Genomic DNA, 26,136 nt, shown 5'->3' on the forward strand with positions numbered 1-26,136 from the left:
TGAATAGCAGAGGCAGCTGCATTTCTTGTACTGGCAAGCAAGGCAGACCAATCCTTAGTCACCCAAACCAAAGCCCAAATTGAAGCAAACCTAACTTATCATGATCAAACTCTCACAGTTCTGGCTTTGATTGATTCTGATGCAGAAGCCAAGTTTCTGGACTTACAGATAGCTGACAGGGCTGGGATACCCTGTACACCTCTTCCTCATCCTGTGACTGCAAATGCCTCTGATGGTGAAGTTATCGCTCAGGTAACTCATGCTACAATTCCTGTTAAAAGGAAATTATCTGGAAACCATTCAGAGTTTATTGAGTTATGCTAATCTCAGCATCTGACTCCCACTTAGTACTTGGACATTCCTGGCTGTCACTTCACAATCTGCATGATGAGTTAGACACCGGGTCTATTTATAACTGGAGTACAAAATGTCATCAGTCTTGCTGGAGGCAGCTGTGCCATCTACCACAACTCTAAGCAGTTAGAGTAAAGCCTCTGATCTACTTGTTCCTACTGAGTACCAAGATCTAGCTGAGGTCTTCAGCAAAACCAAGGCCTTGTCTTTGCCTCCTCTCAGACCTTATGATTGCACCATTGACATTGGCCTCCTTTACCCTGCAGCCATTTACACAGCATTTCCAGACCTGAGAAACAGACCATGGAAAAATATATGAATGAATCTCTTGACTGGCATAATAAGACCATCTGAATCACCACTGGGAGCAGGTTTCTTCTTTGTGTTTAAGAAGGACAAAACTCTTCCTTGTCTCAATTATAGGTTTGAATGAAATCACCGTCAGGAATAAGTATCCCCCCGTCACTAATCGATTCTGCCTTTGATGCCCTCTCTGGTTCTACCATCTTCACCGAGCTTGATCTGACGAATTTTCATCATCGGGTTCAAGTCAAAACGGAATATGAGTAAAAAACTGCATTTAACACTCTTCAGGGTAACTTTAGGCCTCCGGTGTTGCCCTTTGGACTCACCAATGCCGCTGTGTATCTTTATATATTTAGCAAACCGATCTGGTCCCAGTTCTGTCCCCTGGTGGAATCCCTCAGTAACACATTTGATGTAAAGCAATACAATGCTTTGTAAACTGTGTGGAACAACTCACTGGTGCTAACTTTAAAACTTTGAATCAACATTTGCCCTCAGGCCATCCTGAAGATAAAGCTTGCATGTTACAGCAGAAAGGCTGATTACATTCAGTTCTGTCAGGCAGCCGACAACGTCCTAAATATACAGGATTTTTCCAGCTTATGGTACTGCTGCTTGTCTGTAAATTTCTTTTTCTTTTAAACAGGATTCACACACAATACAGCAGCCTTTGATTTGTTGATTACATGCTAAATAAACATATGAACATATTAGACAACAAATAAGAAAAGAAAAGAAATATTTAACCCTATAAACCTACGATGAGTTCCATTAGGAAACATCTGAGTTCAGTGCAGCTGGATTTCACACATTTTCCTAGTTCTTACTTGCATGATGCACAGACGAAACAGCGGGGATGGTAGGTCTTTCCCAGGGCTGACACCACCTCCCCCTCGATGAAGTCCTGACAGCTGAAGCAACGAGTCCCATACAGGCGCTGGTAGTCTGCAGTGCAGATGTATTCACCCTGCCGCACAAAGAAGCCTCCCTGGGCGAGTTCACAACCACAGACTGGGCAGTTGGTGGGAGAAGGTGGAGGAATGAGAGAGGGAAAGGAGAAAGAAAAGAACATTATCCATGTGGAGCTTATTAGTGAGCAATGCAGAGCAAAATTAAATGGATAAGATTCAAGTACACGAGGCATCAGCTCAAGGACATAATGTGATGGTCCCTTTAGCTGCAAGTCTCTTCAGATGGCTTCAGGTTTTATTTATTGAAGTCTGTTACCAGGCTCATAATTTTGCGAGACAATGACAGATGAAGATGGAAAATACATCATTAATCCATAAATTGATTTTTCTACTGCAGTAGAAAACAAATAGAAAAAAGAAATTTCTAATCAGTAATGAATAAAAAAAAGTTTTCCGTTTGAGCAGGAAGTTCCACCGTACTTCTCTTGCAGCAAAGCTGAAGAAACCTCTGACTGAAAACATTTTTTTAATTACTATGTTATATGGAGGCTCCAGAGGAGCGCCCACATCAGAGGACATTAAATGTCGCAGGGAAGGTGAAGTCTATCCCAGCAGTCACCGGGTGAGAGGCAGGAACACCTGGACAGGTCGCCAGTCCATCACAGAGAGACAAACAACCATTCACACTCAGACACACTCCTAGGGAGGATTTATAATAACCAGTTAACCAAGCATGCATGTCTTTGGACGGTGGGAGGAAGCCGGAGGACTCAGAGAGAACCCGGGTAGACACGGGGAGAACATGCAAACTCCACACAGAAATACCATCATTCAATTCCCAGCTGAGGCTTGAACCAGCGACCTACTTACTGTGAGGCCACTATGCCTTCGTGCAACTTTTTTCAGCTAGCAAACAGTACTCTCCATCACAGACTTTTGGAAGATAGACCCAAGCTGCCGCCGGTAGTTGAGTCTGTTTGGTTAGGGGTTAGGGTTTGGTGGGTGGACAGCTTCCCTGCTGCATTTCCAGATCATTCTGTGGTCAAGGTGAACAGGTATCTACAGTCCTCCATCACCTCCACATCCTCTCTCAGGATTAAAATAATATTTAGATTATTCTTGGTCCTTCTAAACTCCAGAAACCCAACCCATCGCGCCGAGGTGTCTTATAGGCAAGTATTATATAAATGTGTTGAAAGGAGATGTGAGGAAAACAAAAGGTTTCAAGCAGTTCAAGTCCTCTGTGGGAGAAAATAACCTTCTTTGCTCCTGACTGTGAAGGAGATTTACTGTGGAGACGAGGAGGTCTGGACCCAAACGCAGAGATGGAGGCAGACGGCTGACTACATTCCAGAAATCAGGTTCATTACGTTAAACCAAGGCAGAAGACTGACTGAGGCACAAGCTAACACAAGCACACACAATGGACCAGCAATGGGAACAGAAACCAAGGGGTATCAATGCAGGGAAAGCTAGACACAGGTGTAATAAATCAACTATTGCGTCCAGGTGAATCTCATGAATGGGAACAAAGGCTAAACAAGAAACAAGACACAAGGGAACTAAACAGGAAAGACCCATTCATCACTTATCCGGGGTCGGGTCGCGGGGGCAGCAGCCTAAGCAGGGAAGCCCAGACCCTACCCTCACCGGAAACACATCCGACTTACTACCGGCAATGCGGACCAAGCTCTGACACCTGTCGTACAGGGACCGGACAGCTCGTACAAGGGGGTCTGGTACCCCATACTCCCGGAGTACCCCCCACAGGAGCCCCCGGGGGACACGGTCGAACGCCTTCTCCAGGTCCACAAAGCACATGTAGACTGGTTGGGCAAACTCCCATGCCCCCTCCAGGACCCCAAAGAGGGTATAGAGCTGGTCCACTGTTCCGCGACCAGGACGAAAACCACACTGCTCCTCCTCAATCCGGGATTCGACTATCCGGCGGACCCTCCTCTCCAGGACCCCTGAATAGACCTTACCAGGGAGGCTGAGGAGTGTGATTCCCCTGTAATTGGAACACACCCTCCGGTCCCCCTTCTTAAAAAGGGGGACCACCACCCCAGTCTGCCAGTCCAGCGGTACTGCCCCCGATGTCCATGCGATGCTGCAGAGGCGTGTCAGCCAGGACAGCCCCACAGCATCCAGAGCCTTAAGGAACTCCGGGCGGATCTCATCCACCCCCGGGACCTTGCCGCCAAGGAGCTTTTTGACCACCTCAGCGACTTCAGCCCCAGAGATAGGAGAGTCCACCCCTGAGTCCACCAGCTCTGCTTCCTCGTCGGAAGACGTGTTGGTAGGATTGAGGAGGTCTTCGAAGTATTACTTCCACCGACCCACAACGTCCCGAGTTGAGGTCAGCAGCTCCCCATCTCCACTGTACACAGTGTTGATGGAGCACTGCTTGCCCCTCCTGAACCGCCGGATGGTGGACCAGAATCTCCTCGAAGCCGTCCGGAAGTCTTTCTCCATGGCCTCGCCGAACTCCTCCCATGCCCGAGTTTTTGCCTCGGCAACAGCCGAAGCCGCATGCCGCTTAGCCCGCCGGTACCCATCAGCTGCCTCCAGAGTCCCACAGGCCAAGAAGGCCCGATAGGACTCCTTCTTCAGCTTGACGGCATCCCTCACTGCTGGTGTCCACCAACGAGTCCTGGGATTACCGCCACGACAGGCACCAACGACCTTACAGCCACAGCTCCGGCCGGCCGCCTCAGCAATAGAGGCACGGAACACAGCCCATTCGGACTCAATGTCCCCCGCCTCACTCGGGACATGGTTGAAGCTCTGCTGAAGGTGGGAGTTGAAGCTCACTCTGACGGGGGACTCAGCCAGACGTTCCCAGCAGACCCTCACAACACGTTTGGGCCTGCCAGATCTGACCGGCTTCCTCCCCCACCATCTGAGCCAACTCACCACCAGGTGGTGGTCAGTTGAAGCTCCGCCCCCCTCTTCACCAAAGTGTCCAAGACATGTGGCCGCAGGTCCGACGATACGACTACAAAATCCATCATGGAACTGCAGCCCAGGGACTCCTGATGCCAGGTGTACATATGTACACTCTTATGTTGGAACATGGTGTTCGTTATGGACAATCCATGACGAGCACAGAAGTCCAATAACAAAACACCATTTGGGTTCAGAGGGGGGGGACCATGCCTCCCAATCACTCCCCTCCAGGTCTCACTGTCATTGCCCACGTGAGCATTGAAGTCCCCCAGCAGAACAATGGAGTCCCCAGAAGGAGCACCCTCCAGCACTCCCTCCAAGGACCCCAGAAAGGGTGGGTACTCTGAACTGCTGTTCGGTGCATAAGCACAGACAACAGTCAGGACCCGCCCCCCCACCCGGAGGCGGAGGGAAACTACCCTTTCATCCACCGGGGTAAACCCCAACGTGCAGGCACCAAGCTGGGGGCTGATGAGAATGCCCACACCTGCTCGGCACCTCGGGAGCCTGTGAGGAGTCCCGTGACAATGGCTGACAAGCTGTCTTTATCTGGTTTAGGATTGGTAGGGACTGCTTTAGTATTAAGTTGTGTTGATGTGTTCTGGGCAAGAGTGCTGGAAGTGAATCACTCTTCCAGTAGGTAAGAGTAGCATTAGTTGCCTGGTACTGGTGTCTGAAGACTGGCAGATCAAACTACCATCTTTACAAGGTGTCTGTACATGGCCTTTGGATATTCAGTGGGGTTTATATCCCCCTATAAATGGCAGTCCTAAGGAGTCGACTTTGTTAAAGAAGGATAAAGCAAGTATTTATGCAAGTATGAAACAAGTAAACAATGTAAAGTCAGATTACAATTAATCTTTTATAACCACATCTACTGTTGGAAGATAGAGTTTAAAGAAGTTATCATAGTCTTCTTGTGTTGCAGCTGAACTGGAAGTGTAGATGTGTGATGAACTCTGAGTCTTTCATTGAAGTCTTTTGGATCTGTGAGCACTTGCTCAGATTTGGATTTTATTTTATGGATTGCTCACTTTGCCTGATCCCCTTTTAGTTGTCTAGCTAGTAGTCTTTGCATTATAGTCTTAGCATTATATTCATATTCTAATTTTAGAATTATGTGATAATCTGATAGCAGCGATGAATTTCAATAGCTCTGGTCCACAGCCAATTGCTCCTATTCACTCTCTTCTAACCTTTCCAGTTTAGCTTTATTCTGTGTCAGTTTGGGTCGAATAACTAGTCCTCTGATATATGCTTTGAGTGTTTCCCACATAGTCGAGTCACTCACCTCACCATTGTCCTTGGCCTCAAGGAACTACAAGATTTGAGTTTTTATGTGTTGTTTAAATTTCTTATCCATTCAGTAAAAAAAAAAAAAAAAAAAGGGTTAAAGCAGCAAATAAAAGACTTTTCTTGGAAGAGACACCTTTACGCTAAGACTAACAGGGCTATGATCTGATATTATGCCATGAGTTTGTATGGTTGATATTGGAAATCAGTCTTGAGTGGACTAAAAAATAATTGATTCATGTATAGGATTTATGTACATGTGAATAGAAGGAATACTCCCAATCAGACGGATGTTGCTGTCACTTGTTTGGACTTCATCAAAGTGTTTGTACCATTGAAATGCCTGGTGTAGAAGACTGTCTAAATATGGGTTAGACAACAATTAAAGTCACCTGCGATCAGAATATAGCTTGAGTCGTCATCTGGGATGAGTTCAAACAGCTTACAAAAGAAAGTTGTGTCATCCATGTTTGGTCGATAAACGTTAACCAGTAACATGAAGAGAATTTAAATACCCAGTTATGATTATGAACCTGCCGTTTGTGTTGATTGTGGCAGATTGAAGACGAAAAGGCACATTTTTGTGGAAGAGTATTACCACACATCTAGCTTTGGATGCAAAAGTTGACTGATAGGTCTGTGAAATCCAATTTGCCAGGAGTATTATGTGTTGGATCGCTGAGAAATGGGTTTCTAGCTAAAATAAAATATCCGACTTTATTGATTTCAGATAGGAATATATTTTACCACACTTAGCTGGATTATTGAGACCACGGAAACTCCATATCCAGGGACAAGTGTCTAAGGTGTTATTTACAAGAGACATCATTTGCATTACAAATACAGAACATTTAGTTTGAAAAACAAAACAGGAAAGCAAAAAGTAACAGAAACAGGGACAAGCAGTATCTAAATAACACAGAAAGAACCCCACCCATTGCTTTCCCAAACAAAAATGGGTGGCCCCCATCCACATCTGGAGCCTCGAGACAAACAATGTAGAAACATTTCCTATTAACAGCTCCACACTAGCACATGTTGAAAGAAAAGGTTTGAACAGAAACCACCAGGAAAACAATCTAGTCTACTGTCTTCATGCTCTCTTTTTCTAGTACTGTAAAAATAGAGCACCACATTAAGACTTTTGATGAATTAAGAAGTTTTGGCTTCAGCAGGATCATTAAATGATTTGACTTTCCCTTGGTGATGAATATGAAGCCTAACCGGGAACCGAACCATGTCAAACGTTCCTCTCTCTGCAACACCTCACAGAAGTTTCGTCTTTGTTCCATCTCCTCTGTAATCAGGGAAAATCAAGATGCGATGGCCTTCCTAATCCATCGTCGGTCTCCCAAGTCGCAAAATCTTAGTTTGTGCAAAATGAACCCTGGCAATAATGGTGTGTGGTCTGGAGCCGTCCGGAGGTCTGAGAACAGCGTAAACAGGTAAAAACAGAATTGTTAGGAAAAGTATTGCATTAAGAAAGGGAGTTATATAATCAAAGGGTAGTTGTATTATACCATTGCCACCAGGAGCTCTAAGAAACGTGCCTATGCCTTATCCATCTCCCAAATTTTGTCCAATCGTGGCCCCTGCACTGGGAAAATGGACCGCCTCAGAAGATGGAACCCAAAAACTCATCAGAAACCTCAGGATCAGGCAGAATATTTTATTAACAATGACTGGCATCCAGAAAGCAGGCAGCTGGCTCTTCAGAGGAATGCAAAAGATCCTTCCAAGAGGATATCCACATAAGAATGCAACTGAGGAAGATAGGAGGGTTAATAAAGTGGCGCAATGAATCCAATGAGAAAGTCCACGAGGAACAAAAATACTCTTTTCACCAGAGATGAACAAGGCGAGTCCAAAAACCCTCCAAGAACCAAAACACCAAGAAAAGCCACTAGGATGGGAAATCAGGGAAATGCGGAGGCAGGCAGGGACTAGAAACTAAGGAAGGGGGTCAGAATCCATAGAAAACAGGTATTCCATTTATCAGGCTGCTGACGAACAGGAGCAATCAGCAGTCCTGGCTTTGCTGCTTAAATAGAGTGGCAGAAGTGGAAGGCTTCAGCAAATCAGAGCTGAGGAGGGATGCCTTCAGAGACCGCTGGGAAAAACCATCCACAGATGAAAACCATTACAGTATAGTCTGTTTTGTTTGTGGTAAAGTCGCTTCATATGGAAGGAAAGGAGCTTGGTTTGGAGTGAAGTTCTCTACGTTTGGGGGAAAATCTGATTCCTTTGAGGGAAAGTTGTTTTGTTTGGGGTGTTAATGTGCAATGACACTCTGATTACAGCAACAGAAGGTTTTTCCCAACCCATAAAGTCAGCTCTGCTGCTCGTCCAACATACGTTTTCCTCATAAATGTGCTCTGAAGAGGTTTTACATCTGTACCAGATTTACCACCAAGAAATGGTCCACCAAACACTTTGCAATGAGTTGTGATGCCTTGCTTTAACAGCCACTGCAGACGTACCAGTGTGTATTAGCATCTGTATATGTGTGTGTGTGTGTGTGTATACGTTGGGTGTGTCTGTTTTTGAACAAAGCATGACAGGAAATCACAGCTGATTATGCCTGGTAACCATAGCAATTTGATGACACCACAGTGGCCATGCCCTAAGGGGGTCAGACTGATTTCATTTTTACACACACACACACACACACACACACACACACCACCCTGGTGGCTTTTCCCCCCAATCCTTTGTTTCTGGAAAGAACAACAGAAAAGATTAACGATGTTTGTACTGCTCAGTTTCTTTCCATGGCTGCACACAAAGTCTCAAACCTGCAAGGGCGTGCGAGGGTATGACATGTCAAACAAACACACACACACCCCATACTATACCAAACTAACACATGTGGACTGACATGCGGGAATACAAGAAGGTATGACATTACACATGTCAAAGCATGTCTACTGAGGCTGGAGGTCTTAGTTTGTGTCCACATGAATATGAAAACAATCTGCACCTCGACTCATCAACATGATTTGTGTTTTTCTGCAGTTTCAGCTGAAACCGCTGCCTTCAGGGGTTGGAGGAATTTTACTGATGAACATCAAAACAGGCGTTATGGTGTAATTGTCGTGCTGTCAAGCGTTAGCCTAAACCTAGAAATGAAACTCCACGTTACAGTTTTCTTCTCAAACGTTCCAGCTCTTACCCCCATAAACGCTGACATGCTGGGCAGGTTTTTTCCAGCACGCCTCACTTTTTTAACGTGTCCTACAGCAGGATACAGTACGCCATAAAACCAACCACAACAATACAAGCAGGAATGTTTTCTCAGGAGATGGAAGACATTCTTTCCAGCAGCTGCTGCCGGCTCCGACACATCCTGTTCACATCTGGAAACCTGTCTGGGATGAGATAGTAGTCCAGGCTGATGGAGTACGCACCAGCAGATGGATGGATGATGGATGGATGATGGATGGATGGATGATGGATGGATGGATGATGAATGGATGATGGATGGATGGATGGATGGATGATGGATGGATGGATGATGGATGGATGATGGATGGATGGATGGATGATGGATGGATGGATGATGGATGGATGGATGATGGATGGATGATGGATGGATGGATGGATGATGGATGGATGGATGATGGATGGATGGATGATGGATGGATGATGGATGGATGGATGGATGATGGATGGATGATGGATGGATGATGGATGGATGGATGGATGATGGATGGATGGATGATGGATGGATGGATGATGAATGGATGATGGATGGATGGATGATGGATGGATGGATGATGGATGGATGGATGGATGGATGGATGATGGATGGATGGATGATGGATGGATGATGGATGGATGATGGATGGATGGATGGATGATGGATGGATGATGGATGGATGGATGGATGATGGATGGATGGATGGATGATGGATGGATGGATGATGGATGGATGATGGATGGATGATGGATGGATGATGGATGGATGATGGATGGATGGATGATGGATGGATGATGGATGGATGGATGGATGATGGATGGATGGATGAATCTTAACCATAAGGCTGATAGTTTAGGTAGTTAATAATCCTGGTCCCAATGGAAAGCCCCCTGGATTTAATCAGATTCAAGTGTGTTGGGGCAGAAAACAGTGAAAACCTGGAGGCCTGCTGCCTCATATGACCATATCCAATAATAATAATAATAGCTGAGGCTTGAAAATGAACATGTTGACGGCTGGAGTTGAATTGTGCTTCCTCTGGATGGGAATCTGGGAACTTTTATCCGAGTTTGTCCTCGGCATTCCTGCTTCCTGGCGTATACAGCAAGCGCCTCGCTCCGCAGCATGTCGCTCCATGGCGTCTCGCGCCGCAGCGTGTTGCTCCGCAGCGTGTCGCCCCGCAGCGTGTCGTTTCGCAACCTGTCGCTCCGCAGCGTGTCGCTCCGTAAGACGGTTGTCTTCGCCCGGATCATCGGGGCGATATTCCCTGATCCGGATCATCGGGACGATATTCCCTGAACCGGATCATCGGGACGATATTCCCTGATCCGGATCATCGGGACGATCTTCCCTGAACCGGATCATCGGGACGATATTCCCTGAACCGGATCATCGGGACGATATTCCCTGAACCGGATCATCGGGACGATATTCCCTGATCCGGATCATCGGGACGATATTCCCTGAACCGGATCATCGGGGCGATATTCCCTGAACCGGATCATCGGGACGATATTCCCTGAACCGGATCATCGGGGCGATATTCCCTGAACCGGATCATCGGGGCGATATTCCCTGATCCGGATCATCGGGACGATCTTCCCTGAACCGGATCATCGGGACGATATTCCCTGAACCGGATCATCGGGACGATCTTCCCTGAACCGGATCATCGGGACGATATTCCCTGAACCGGATCATCGGGACGATATTCCCTGAACCGGATCATCGGGACGATATTCCCTGAACCGGATCATCGAGGCGATATTCCCTGAACCGGATCATCGGGACGATCTTCCCTGAACCGGATCATCGGGACGATCTTCCCTGATCCGGATCATCGGGACGATCTTCCCTGATCCGGATCATCGGGACGATCTTCCCTGAACCGGATCATCGGGACGATCTTCCCTGAACCGGATCATCGGGACGATCTTCCCTGAACCGGATCATCGGGACGATCTTCCCTGATCCGGATCATCGGGACGATATTCCCTGAACCGGATCATCGGGGCGATATTCCCTGAACCGGATCATCGGGACGATATTCCCTGAACCGGATCATCGGGACGATCTTCCCTGATCCGGATCATCGGGGCGATATTCCCTGAACCGGATCATCGGGACGATATTCCCTGAACCGGATCATCGGGGCGATATTCCCCGAACCGGATCATCGGGACGATATTCCCTGAACCGGATCATCGGGACGATATTCCCTGATCCGGATCATCGGGACGATCTTCCCTGAACCGGATCATCGGGACGATCTTCCCTGATCCGGATCATCGGGACGATATTCCCTGAACCGGATCATCGGGACGATCTTCCCTGAACCGGATCATCGGGACGATATTCCCTGAACCGGATCATCGGGACAATATTCCCTGAACCGGATCATCGGGACAATCTTCCCTGAACCGGATCATCGGGACGATCATCGGGACGATATTCCCTGAACCGGATCATCGGGACGATCTTCCCTGAACCGGATCATCGGGGCGATATTCCCTGAACCGGATCATCGGGACGATATTCCCTGAACCGGATCATCGGGGCGATATTCCCTGAACCGGATCATCGGTACGATATTCCCTGATCCGGATCATCGGGACGATCTTCCCTGAACCGGATCATCGGGACGATCTTCCCTGATCCGGATCATCGGGACGATATTCCCTGAACCGGATCATCGGGGCGATATTCCCTGATCCGGATCATCGGGACGATCTTCCCTGAACCGGATCATCGGGACGATATTCCCTGAAGCGGATCATCGGGACGATCTTCCCTGAACCGGATCATCGGGACGATATTCCCTGAACCGGATCATCGGGACGATATTCCCTGAACCGGATCATCGAGGCGATATTCCCTGAACCGGATCATCGGGACGATATTCCCTGATCCGGATCATCGGGACGATATTCCCTGAACCGGATCATCGGGGCAATATTCCCTGAACCGGATCATCGGGACGATATTCCCCGAACCGGATCATCGGGACGATATTCCCCGAACCGGATCATCGGGACGATCTTCCCCGATCCGGATCATCGGGACGATATTCCCCGATCCGGATCATCGGGACGATATTCCCTGAACCGGATCATCGAGGCGATATTCCCTGAACCGGATCATCGGGACGATCTTCCCTGAACCGGATCATCGGGACGATATTCCCTGAACCGGATCATCGGGACGATATTCCCTGAACCGGATCATCGAGGCGATATTCCCTGAACCGGATCATCGAGGCGATATTCCCTGAACCGGATCATCGGGACGATCTTCCCTGAACCGGATCATCGGGACGATATTCCCTGAACCGGATCATCGGGACGATATTCCCTGAACCGGATCATCGGGACGATATTCCCTGAACCGGATCATCGAGGCGATATTCCCTGAACCGGATCATCGGGACGATCTTCCCTGAACCGGATCATCGGGACGATCTTCCCTGATCCGGATCATCGGGACGATATTCCCTGATCCGGATCATCGGGACGATCTTCCCTGATCCGGATCATCGGGACGATATTCCCTGATCCGGATCATCGGGACGATCTTCCCTGAACCGGATCATCGGGACGATCTTCCCTGAACCGGATCATCGGGACGATCTTCCCTGATCCGGATCATCGGGACGATATTCCCTGAACCGGATCATCGGGACGATATTCCCTGAACCGGATCATCGGGACGATCTTCCCTGATCCGGATCATCGGGGCGATATTCCCTGAACCGGATCATCGGGACGATATTCCCTGAACCGGATCATCGGGGCGATATTCCCTGAACCGGATCATCGGGACGATATTCCCTGAACCGGATCATCGGGGCGATATTCCCCGAACCGGATCATCGGGACGATATTCCCCGAACCGGATCATCGGGACGATATTCCCTGAACCGGATCATCGGGACGATCTTCCCTGAACCGGATCATCGGGACGATATTCCCTGAACCGGATCATCGGGACGATATTCCCTGAACCGGATCATCGGGACAATCTTCCCTGAACCGGATCATCGGGACGATCATCGGGACGATATTCCCTGAACCGGATCATCGGGACGATCTTCCCTGAACCGGATCATCGGGGCGATATTCCCTGAACCGGATCATCGGGACGATATTCCCTGAACCGGATCATCGGGGCGATATTCCCTGAACCGGATCATCGGTACGATATTCCCTGATCCGGATCATCGGGACGATCTTCCCTGAACCGGATCATCGGGACGATCTTCCCTGATCCGGATCATCGGGACGATATTCCCTGAACCGGATCATCGGGGCGATATTCCCTGATCCGGATCATCGGGACGATCTTCCCTGAACCGGATCATCGGGACGATATTCCCTGAACCGGATCATCGGGACGATCTTCCCTGAACCGGATCATCGGGACGATATTCCCTGAACCGGATCATCGGGACGATATTCCCTGAACCGGATCATCGAGGCGATATTCCCTGAACCGGATCATCGGGACGATATTCCCTGATCCGGATCATCGGGACGATATTCCCTGAACCGGATCATCGGGACGATATTCCCTGAACCGGATCATCGGGGCGATATTCCCTGAACCGGATCATCGGGACGATATTCCCCGAACCGGATCATCGGGACGATCTTCCCCGAACCGGATCATCGGGACGATCATCCCTGAACCGGATCATCGGGACGATCTTCCCCGATCCGGATCATCGGGACGATATTCCCTGAACCGGATCATCGAGGCGATATTCCCTGAACCGGATCATCGGGACGATCTTCCCTGAACCGGATCATCGGGACGATATTCCCTGAACCGGATCATTGGGACGATATTCCCTAAACCGGATCATCGAGGCGATATTCCCTGAACCGGATCATCGGGACGATATTCCCCGAACCGGATCATCGGGACGATCTTCCCTGAACCGGATCATCGGGACGATCTTCCCCGATCCGGATCATCGGGACGATATTCCCTGAACCGGATCATCGGGACGATATTCCCCGAACCGGATCATCGGGACGATCTTCCCCGATCCGGATCATCAGGACGATCTTCCCTGAACCGGATCATCGGGACGATCTTCCCTGATCCGGATCATCGGGACGATATTCCCTGAACCGGATCATCGGGACGATCTTCCCTGAACCGGATCATCGGGACGATATTCCCTGAACCGAATCATCGGGACGATATTCCCTGAACCGGATCATCGGGACAATCTTCCCTGAACCGGATCATCGGGACGATCATCGGGACGATATTCCCTGAACCGGATCATCGGGACGATCTTCCCTGAACCGGATCATCGGGACGATATTCCCTGAACCGGATCATCGGGACGATCTTCCCTGAACCGGATCATCGGGACGATATTCCCTGAACCGGATCATCGGGACGATATTCCCTGAACCGGATCATCGAGGCGATATTCCCTGAACCGGATCATCGGGACGATATTCCCTGATCCGGATCATCGGGACGATATTCCCTGAACCGGATCATCGGGGCAATATTCCCTGAACCGGATCATCGGGACGATATTCCCCGAACCGGATCATCGGGACGATATTCCCCGAACCGGATCATCGGGACGATCTTCCCCGATCCGGATCATCGGGACGATATTCCCCGATCCGGATCATCGGGACGATATTCCCTGAACCGGATCATCGAGGCGATATTCCCTGAACCGGATCATCGGGACGATCTTCCCTGAACCGGATCATCGGGACGATATTCCCTGAACCGGATCATCGGGACGATATTCCCTGAACCGGATCATCGGGACGATATTCCCTGAACCGGATCATCGAGGCGATATTCCCTGAACCGGATCATCGGGACGATATTCCCTGATCCGGATCATCGGGACGATATTCCCTGAACCGGATCATCGGGACGATATTCCCCGAACCGGATCATCGGGACGATATTCCCCGAACCGGATCATCGGGACGATCTTCCCCGATCCGGATCATCGGGACGATATTCCCCGATCCGGATCATCGGGACGATATTCCCTGAACCGGATCATCGAGGCGATATTCCCTGAACCGGATCATCGGGACGATCTTCCCTGAACCGGATCATCGGGACGATATTCCCTGAACCGGATCATCGGGACGATATTCCCTGAACCGGATCATCGGGACGATATTCCCTGAACCGGATCATCGAGGCGATATTCCCTGAACCGGATCATCGGGACGATATTCCCTGATCCGGATCATCGGGACGATATTCCCTGAACCGGATCATCGGGACGATATTCCCTGAACCGGATCATCGGGGCGATATTCCCTGAACCGGATCATCGGGACGATATTCCCCGAACCGGATTATCGGGACGATCTTCCCCGAACCGGATCATCGGGACGATCTTCCCTGAACCGGATCATCGGGACGATCTTCCCCGATCCGGATCATCGGGACGATATTCCCTGAACCGGATCATCGAGGCGATATTCCCTGAACCGGATCATCGGGACGATCTTCCCTGAACCGGATCATCGGGACGATATTCCCTGAACCGGATCATTGGGACGATATTCCCTAAACCGGATCATCGAGGCGATATTCCCTGAACCGGATCATCGGGACGATATTCCCCGAACCGGATCATCGGGACGATCTTCCCTGAACCGGATCATCGGGACGATCTTCCCCGATCCGGATCATCGGGACGATATTCCCTGAACCGGATCATCGGGACGATATTCCCCGAACCGGATCATCGGGACGATCTTCCCCGATCCGGATCATCAGGACGATCTTCCCTGAACCGGATCATCGGGACGATCTTCCCTGATCCGGATCATCGGGACGATATTCCCTGAACCGGATCATCGGGACGATCTTCCCTGAACCGGATCATCGGGACGATATTCCCTGAACCGAATCATCGGGACGATATTCCCTGAACCGGATCATCGGGACAATCTTCCCTGAACCGGATCATCGGGACGATCATCGGGACGATATTCCCTGAACCGGATCATCGGGACGATCTTCCCTGAACCGGATCATCGGGGCGATATTCCCTGAACCGGATCATCGGGACGATATTCCCTGAACCGGATCATCGGGGCGATATTCCCTGAACCGGATCATCGGTACGATATTCCCTGATCCGGATCATCGGGACGATCTTCCCTGAACCGGATCATCGGGACGATCTTCCCTGATCCGGATCATCGGGACGATATTCCCTGAACCGGATCATCGGGGCGATATTCCCTGATCCGGATCATCGGGACGATCTTCCCTGAACCGGATCATCGGGACGATATTCCCTGAACCGGATCATCGGGACGATCTTCCCTGAACCGGATCATCGGGACGATATTCCCTGAACCGGATCATCGGGACGATATTCCCTGAACCGGATCATCGAGGCGATATTCCCTGAACCGGATCATCGGGACGATATTCCCTGATCCGGATCATCGGGACGATATTCCCTGAACCGGATCATCGGGACGATATTCCCTGAACCGGATCATCGGGGCGATATTCCCTGAACCGGATCATCGGGACGATATTCCCCGAACCGGATCATCGGGACGATCTTCCCCGAACCGGATCATCGGGACGATCTTCCCTGAACCGGATCATCGGGACGATCTTCCCCGATCCGGATCATCGGGACGATATTCCCTGAACCGGATCATCGAGGCGATATTCCCTGAACCGGATCATCGGGACGATCTTCCCAGAACCGGATCATCGGGACGATATTCCCTGAACCGGATCATCGGGACGATATTCCCTGAACCGGATCATCGAGGCGATATTCCCTGAACCGGATCATCGGGACGATATTCCCCGAACCGGATCATCGGGACGATCTTCCCTGAACCGGATCATCGGGACGATCTTCCCCGATCCGGATCATCGGGACGATATTCCCTGAACCGGATCATCGGGACGATCTTCCCCGAACCGGTTCATCGGGACGATCTTCCCCGATCCAGATCATCGGGACGATATTCCCTGAACCGGATCATCGAGGCGATATTCCCTGAACCGGATCATCGGGACGATATTCCCTGATCCGGATCATCGGGACGATATTCCCTGAACCGGATCATCGGGACGATATTCCCTGAACCGGATCATCGGGGCGATATTCCCTGAACCGGATCATCGGGACGATATTCCCCGAACCGGATCATCGGGACGATCTTCCCCGAACCGGATCATCGGGACGATCTTCCCTGAACCGGATCATCGGGACGATCTTCCCCGATCCGGATCATCGGGACGATATTCCCTGAACCGGATCATCGAGGCGATATTCCCTGAACCGGATCATCGGGACGATCTTCCCAGAACCGGATCATCGGGACGATATTCCCTGAACCGGATCATCGGGACGATATTCCCTGAACCGGATCATCGAGGCGATATTCCCTGAACCGGATCATCGGGACGATATTCCCCGAACCGGATCATCGGGACGATCTTCCCTGAACCGGATCATCGGGACGATCTTCCCCGATCCGGATCATCGGGACGATATTCCCTGAACCGGATCATCGGGACGATCTTCCCCGAACCGGTTCATCGGGACGATCTTCCCCGATCCAGATCATCGGGACGATCTTCCCTGAACCGGATCATCCGGACAATATTCCCCGATCCGGATCATCGGGACGATATACCCTGATCTGGATCATCGGGACAAAATGCAGAAATACGTCTTAAAAAGCTGAAATCATTTTAGATGTGAGAAATATTAATCTTAAACGTTAAAATGTTAGAAAAAACTCATCTTAATGTATTTAACTTCAAAACTTCAAAGTCAAATAAATATCATTCATTCATTCATCTCCGAACCAGTAAGTCAGATAAGGGTCTGTGGGAAGCTGGAATCTGGCCCTGCAGGGCGAGAGGCTGGTACACCTGGTACCAACGGATCTGATGGTTACTGGTCCCAGTCTCCGCTCCATCTGGGCCACCTGATGGTTTACTGGTCCCAGTCTCCGCTCCATCTGGGCCACCTGATGGTTTACTGGTCCCAGTCTCCGCTCCATCTGGGCCACCTGATGGTTACTGGTCCCAGTCTCCGCTCCATCTGGGCCACCTGATGGTTTACTGGTCCCGGTCTCCGCTCCATCTGGGCCACCTGATGGTTTACTGGTCCCGGTCTCTGCTCCATCTGGGCCACCTGATGGTTACTGGTCCCAGTCTCAGCTCCATCTGGGCCACCTGATGGTTACTGGTCCCGGTCTCCGCTCCATCTGGGCCACCTGATGGTTACTGGTCCCAGTCTCAGCTCCATCTGGGCCACCTGATGGTTTACTGGTCCCAGTCTCCGCTCCATCTGGGCCACCTGATGGTTACTGGTCCCAGTCTCAGCTCCATCTGGGCCACCTGATGGTTTACTGGTCCCAGTCTCAGCTCCATCTGGGCCACCTGATGGTTTACTGGTCCCGGTCTCCGCTCCATCTGGGCCACCTGATGGTTTACTGGTCCCAGTCTCAGCTCCATCTGGGCCACCTGATGGTTTACTGGTCCCAGTCTCCGCTCCATCTGGGCCACCTGATGGTTTACTGGTCCCAGTCTCCGCTCCATCTGGGCCACCTGATGGTTACTGGTCCCAGTCTCCGCTCCATCTGGGCCACCTGATGGTTTACTGGTCCCGGTCTCCGCTCCATCTGGGCCACCTGATGGTTTACTGGTCCCGGTCTCTGCTCCATCTGGGCCACCTGATGGTTACTGGTCCCAGTCTCAGCTCCATCTGGGCCACCTGATGGTTACTGGTCCCAGTCTCAGCTCCATCTGGGCCACCTGATGGTTTACTGGTCCCAGTCTCCGCTCCATCTGGGCCACCTGATGGTTACTGGTCCCAGTCTCAGCTCCATCTGGGCCACCTGATGGTTTACTGGTCCCAGTCTCAGCTCCATCTGGGCCACCTGATGGTTTACTGGTCCCAGTCTCAGCTCCATCTGGGCCACCTGATGGTTTACTGGTCCCAGTCTCAGCTCCATCTGGGCCACCTGATGGTTTACTGGTCCCAGTCTCCGCTCCATCTGGGCCACCTGATGGTTTACTGGTCCCAGTCTCAGCTCCATCTGGGCCACCTGATGGTTTACTGGTCCCGGTCTCCGCTCCATCTGGGCCACCTGATGGTTTACTGGTCCCAGTCTCAGCTCCATCTGGGCCACCTGATGGTTTACTGGTCCCGGTCTCCGCTCCATCTGGGCCACCTGATGGTTTACTGGTCCCAGTCTCAGCTCCATCTGGGCCACCTGATGGTTTACTGGTCCCAGTCTCCGCTCCATCTGGGCCACCTGATGGTTTACTGGTCCCAGTCTCCGCTCCATCTGGGCCACCTGATGGTTACTGGTCCCAGTCTCAGCTCCATCTGGGCCACCTGATGGTTACTGGTCCCAGTCTCAGCTCCATCTGGGCCACCTGATGGTTTACTGGTCCCAGTCTCCGCTCCATCTGGGCCACCTGATGGTTACTGGTCCCAGTCTCAGCTCCATCTGGGCCACCTGATGGTTACTGGTCCCAGTCTCCGCTCCATCTGGGCCACCTGATGGTTACTGGTCCCAGTCTCAGCTCCATCTGGGCCACCTGATGGTTACTGGTCCCAGTCTCAGCTCCATCTGGGCCACCTGATGGTTTACTGGTCCCAGTCTCCGCTCCATCTGGGCCACCTGATGGTTACTGGTCCCAGTCTCCGCTCCATCTGGGCCACCTGATGGTTACTGGTCCCAGTCTCAGCTCCATCTGGGCCACCTGATGGTTTACTGGTCCCAGTCTCAGCTCCATCTGGGCCACCTGATGGTTACTGGTCCCAGTCTCCGCTCCATCTGGGCCACCTGATGGTTACTGGTCCCAGTCTCAGCTCCATCTGGGCCACCTGATGGTTTACTGGTCCCAGTCTCCGCTCCATCTGGGCCACCTGATGGTTTACTGGTCCCAGTCTCCGCTCCATCTGGGCCACCTGATGGTTTACTGGTCCCGGTCTCCGCTCCATCTGGGCCACCTGATGGTTACTGGTCCCAGTCTCAGCTCCATCTGGGCCACCTGATGGTTTACTGGTCCCAGTCTCAGCTCCATCTGGGCCACCTGATGGTTTACTGGTCCCAGTCTCAGCTCCATCTGGGCCACCTGATGGTTTACTGGTCCCAGTCTCAGCTCCATTTGGGCCACCTGATGGTTTACTGGTCCCGGTCTCAGCTCCATCTGGGCCACCTGATGGTTTACTGGTCCCGGTCTCAGCTCCATCTGGGCCACCTGATGGTTTACTGGTCCCGGTCTCAGCTCCATCTGGGCCACCTGATGGTTTACTGGTCCCAGTCTCCGCTCCATCTGGGCCACCTGATGGTTTACTGGTCCCGGTCTCCGCTCCATTTGGGCCACCTGATGGTTTACTGGTCCCGGTCTCCGCTCCATTTGGGCCACCTGATGGTTTACTGGTCCCGGTCTCAGCTCCATCTGGGCCACCTGATGGTTTACTGGTCCCGGTCTCAGCTCCATCTGGGCCACCTGATGGTTTACTGGTCCCGGTCTCAGCTCCATCTGGGCCACCTGATGGTTACTGGTCCCGGTCTCCGCTCCATCTGGGCCACCTGATGGTTTACTGGTCCCGGTCTCAGCTCCATCTGGGCCACCTGATGGTTTACTGGTCCCGGTCTCAGCTCCATCTGGGCCACCTGATGGTTTACTGGTCCCGGTCTCAGCTCCATCTGGGCCACCTGATGGTTTACTGGTCCCAGTCTCCGCTCCATCTGGGCCACCTGATGGTTTACTGGTCCCAGTCTCCGCTCCATTTGGGCCACCTGATGGTTTACTGGTCCCGGTCTCAGCTCCATCTGGGCCACCTGATGGTTTACTGGTCCCGGTCTCCGCTCCATCTGGGCCACCTGATGGTTTACTGGTCCCGGTCTCCGCTCCATCTGGGCCACCTGATGGTTTACTGGTCCCAGTCTCCGCTCCATCTGGGCCACCTGATGGTTTACTGGTCCCGGTCTCCGCTCCATCTGGGCCACCTGATGGTTTACTGGTCCCGGTCTCAGCTCCATCTGGGCCACCTGATGGTTTACTGGTCCCGGTCTCCGCTCCATCTGGGCCACCTGTAGACCTGATACTCCACGCTGAGCAATACTTGACCTGATAAATCCTGTTTTCAGTGACAACATGTTGGTCTGGACCTGGAACAGTGGTAAATCCACACCCTGCTGATAACAACCACGTGCGTTCCAACACGCCGAGCGAGCAGCAGCTGTGGGGCCGGCTCCTTCCAGCACATATGCAGCGGGAACAACCGTCTTCTTTGTTTCCATTAGTTTTGCTTTTAGCATCGACTTTTACCGTCACATGATTCATGATCGGATTCATAGATATGTGACTATATGTGTTATTTAGGAAATGACTATATTTTTATTTGACATCTTTTCAGTGACATAAAGTTTCATGTTAAACATCAGAAGATGTGATTGGTGATAAAACGTCTTGTAGAAGACGTGGAGACAGCAGCAGCTTCATGTCAACGTGGAAATATTTATTACTATGTTATAATATATGATATAATCTTTAGTCCAGTCTTCTCCTGGTCGGTAGGATGAGGCAGATTATGGACACGAGCATGTCGGAGTTGTTGTGTCTGCAGCTGCTTGAGGTGTCTCATGTCAGATTAAAGAAGTCTGAGACGCAGCTGGAACCCAAACAGGATTTCCTCCTCAGCGTTGATGACAGCTGAAAAGAAAACAGCCATTAGTCTCCACCGAACCGTCCCAAAACCTGGTCTTTGTTTTCTGGATCACATCCTGGTCCTGAAGGACGGACATTTAATCTGTGAAAGGACAAGAAGACAAAGTTCCACTGCTGGAACTGTCGGACCTACAAGTCGTTTCATGTCATGGACACTCGTCTGGACACGTCTTCCATCCACCTCACATATCGACTGAAGGGTTACCCAGACATGTCACCAGTCCACCAGTCCGTCGGACCCGGACATGTCACCAGTCCACCAGACCACCAGTCCGTCAGACCCGGACATGTCACCAGTCCACCAGTCCACCAGTCCGTCAGACCCAGACATGTCACCAGTCCACCAGTCCGTCGGACCCGGACATGTCACCAGTCCACCAGTCCGTCGGACCCGGACATGTCACCAGTCCACCAGTCCGTCGGACCCAGACATGTCACCAGTCCACCAGTCCGTCGGACCCAGACATGTCACCAGTCCACCAGTCCGTCGGACCCAGACATGTCACCAGTCCACCAGTCCGTCGGACCCAGACATGTCACCAGTCCACCAGTCCGTCGGACCCGGACATGTCACCAGTCCACCAGTCCGTCGGACCCGGACATGTCACCAGTCCACCAGTCCGTCGGACCCAGACATGTCACCAGTCCACCAGTCCGTCGGACCCAGACATGTCACCAGTCCACCAGTCCGTCGGACCCAGACATGTCACCAGTCCACCAGTCCGTCGGACCCGGACATGTCACCAGTCCACCAGTCCGTCGGACCCAGACATGTCACCAGTCCACCAGTCCGTCGGACCCGGACATGTCACCAGTCCACCAGTCCGTCGGACCCAGACATGTCACCAGTCCACCAGTCCGTCGGACCCGGACATGTCACCAGTCCACCAGTCCGTCGGACCCAGACATGTCACCAGTCCACCAGTCCGTCGGACCCAGACATGTCACCAGTCCACCAGTCCGTCGGACCCGGACATGTCACCAGTCCACCAGTCCGTCGGACCCAGACATGTCACCAGTCCACCAGTCCGTCGGACCCGGACATGTCACCAGTCCACCAGTCCGTCGGACCCAGACATGTCACCAGTCCACCAGTCCGTCGGACCCGGACATGTCACCAGTCCACCAGTCCGTCGGACCCAGACATGTCACCAGTCCACCAGTCCGTCGGACCCGGACATGTCACCAGTCCACCAGTCCGTCGGACCCAGACATGTCACCAGTCCACCAGTCCGTCGGACCCAGACATGTCACCAGTCCACCAGTCCGTCGGACCCAGACATGTCACCAGTCCACCAGTCCGTCGGACCCAGACATGTCACCAGTCCACCAGTCCGTCGGACCCGGACATGTCACCAGTCCACCAGTCCGTCGGACCCGGACATGTCACCAGTCCACCAGTCCGTCGGACCCAGACATGTCACCAGTCCACCAGTCCGTCGGACCCGGACATGTCACCAGTCCACCAGTCCGTCGGACCCAGACATGTCACCAGTCCACCAGTCCGTCGGACCCAGACATGTCACCAGTCCACCAGTCCGTCGGACCCACACATGTCACCAGTCCACCAGTCCGTCGGACCCAGACATGTCACCAGTCCACCAGTCCGTCGGACCCAGACATGTCACCAGTCCACCAGTCCGTCGGACCCGGACATGTCACCAGTCCACCAGTCCGTCGGACCCAGACATGTCACCAGTCCACCAGTCCGTCGGACCCGGACATGTCACCAGTCCACCAGACCACCAGTCCGTCAGACCCGGACATGTCACCAGTCCACCAGACCACCAGTCCGTCAGACCCGGACATGTCACCAGTCCACCAGTCCGTCAGACCCGGACATGTCACCAGTCCACCAGACCACCAGTCCGTCGGACCCAGACATGTCACCAGTCCACCAGACCACCAGTCCGTCAGACCCGGACATGTCACCAGTCCACCAGACCACCAGTCCGTCAGACCCGGACATGTCACCAGTCCACCAGACCACCAGTCCGTCAGACCCGGACATGTCACCAGTCCACCAGACCACCAGTCCGTCAGACCCAGACATGTCACCAGTCCACCAGTCCGTCGGACCCAGACATGTCACCAGTCCACCAGTCCGTCGGACCCGGACATGTCACCAGTCCACCAGTCCGTCGGACCCGGACATGTCACCAGTCCACCAGTCCGTCGGACCCGGACATGTCACCAGTCCACCAGTCCGTCGGACCCGGACATGTCACCAGTCCACCAGTCCGTCGGACCCAGACATGTCACCAGTCCACCAGTCCGTCGGACCCGGACATGTCACCAGTCCACCAGTCCGTCGGACCCAGACATGTCACCAGTCCACCAGTCCGTCGGACCCGGACATGTCACCAGTCCACCAGTCCGTCGGACCCAGACATGTCACCAGACCACCAGTCCGTCGGACCCGGACATGTCACCAGTCCACCAGTCCGTCGGACCCAGACATGTCACCAGTCCACCAGACCACCAGTCCGTCGGACCCGGACATGTCACCAGTCCACCAGTCCGTCGGACCCAGACATGTCACCAGTCCACCAGTCCGTCGGACCCGGACATGTCACCAGTCCACCAGTCCACCAGTCCGTCGGACCCAGACATGTCACCAGACCACCAGTCCGTCGGACCCGGACATGTCACCAGTCCACCAGACCACCAGTCCGTCGGACCCAGACATGTCACCAGTCCACCAGACCACCAGTCCGTCAGACCCGGACATGTCACCAGTCCACCAGACCACCAGTCCGTCAGACCCGGACATGTCACCAGTCCACCAGTCCGTCGGACCCAGACATGTCACCAGTCCACCAGTCCGTCGGACCCGGACATGTCACCAGTCCACCAGTCCGTCGGACCCAGACATGTCACCAGACCACCAGTCCGTCGGACCCGGACATGTCACCAGTCCACCAGACCACCAGTCCGTCGGACCCAGACATGTCACCAGTCCACCAGTCCACCAGTCCGTCGGACCCAGACATGTCACCAGTCCACCAGTCCGTCGGACCCAGACATGTCACCAGTCCACCAGTCCGTCGGACCCGGACATGTCACCAGTCCACCAGTCCGTCGGACCCGGACATGTCACCAGTCCACCAGTCCGTCGGACCCGGACATGTCACCAGTCCACCAGTCCGTCGGACCCGGACATGTCACCAGTCCACCAGTCCGTCGGACCCGGACATGTCACCAGTCCACCAGTCCGTCGGACCCGGACATGTCACCAGTCCACCAGTCCGTCGGACCCGGACATGTCACCAGTCCACCAGTCCGTCGGACCCAGACATGTCACCAGTCCACCAGTCCGTCGGACCCGGACATGTCACCAGTCCACCAGTCCGTCGGACCCGGACATGTCACCAGACCACCAGTCCGTCGGACCCGGACATGTCACCAGTCCACCAGTCCGTCGGACCCAGACATGTCACCAGTCCACCAGTCCGTCGGACCCGGACATGTCACCAGTCCACCAGTCCGTCGGACCCAGACATGTCACCAGTCCACCAGTCCGTCGGACCCGGACATGTCACCAGTCCACCAGTCCGTCGGACCCGGACATGTCACCAGTCCACCAGTCCGTCGGACCCGGACATGTCACCAGTCCACCAGTCCGTCGGACCCGGACATGTCACCAGTCCACCAGTCCGTCGGACCCGGACATGTCACCAGTCCACCAGTCCGTCGGACCCGGACATGTCACCAGTCCACCAGTCCGTCGGACCCGGACATGTCACCAGTCCACCAGACCACCAGTCCGTCGGACCCGGACATGTCACCAGTCCACCAGTCCGTCGGACCCAGACATGTCACCAGTCCACCAGTCCGTCGGACCCGGACATGTCACCAGTCCACCAGTCCGTCGGACCCGGACATGTCACCAGTCCACCAGTCCGTCGGACCCAGACATGTCACCAGTCCACCAGTCCGTCGGACCCAGACATGTCACCAGACCACCAGTCCGTCGGACCCGGACATGTCACCAGTCCACCAGACCACCAGTCCGTCGGACCCGGACATGTCACCAGTCCACCAGACCACCAGTCCGTCGGACCCGGACATGTCACCAGTCCACCAGACCACCAGTCCGTCAGACCCGGACATGTCACCAGTCCACCAGACCACCAGTCCGTCAGACCCGGACATGTCACCAGTCCACCAGACCACCAGTCCGTCAGACCCGGACATGTCACCAGTCCACCAGTCCGTCAGACCCGGACATGTCACCAGTCCACCAGACCACCAGTCCGTCGGACCCGGACATGTCACCAGTCCACCAGACCACCAGTCCGTCGGACCCGGACATGTCACCAGTCCACCAGACCACCAGTCCGTCAGACCCAGACATGTCACCAGTCCACCAGACCACCAGTC

The 26,136-nt window shown here is 52.9% G+C and overlaps 1 protein-coding gene across 6 annotated transcripts in view; it reads right to left on the reverse strand.

Annotated features, from left to right (window-relative positions):
* Positions 1-26,136, reverse strand: part of ablim2 (actin binding LIM protein family, member 2) — a 250,183-nt gene that overhangs the window by 188,644 nt on the left and 35,403 nt on the right. For all 6 annotated transcript variants that reach the window (XM_079257457.1, XM_079257456.1, XM_079257458.1 and 3 more), the window contains exon 3: positions 1,488-1,671. In XM_079257457.1, coding sequence (XP_079113583.1) covers positions 1,488-1,671 — 184 coding nt within the window. The remainder of the gene's footprint in view (positions 1-1,487; positions 1,672-26,136) is intronic.

Source organism: Telmatherina bonti (assembly GCF_933228915.1).
Source record: "Telmatherina bonti genome assembly, chromosome: 18".
NCBI lineage: Eukaryota > Metazoa > Chordata > Actinopteri > Atheriniformes > Telmatherinidae > Telmatherina > Telmatherina bonti.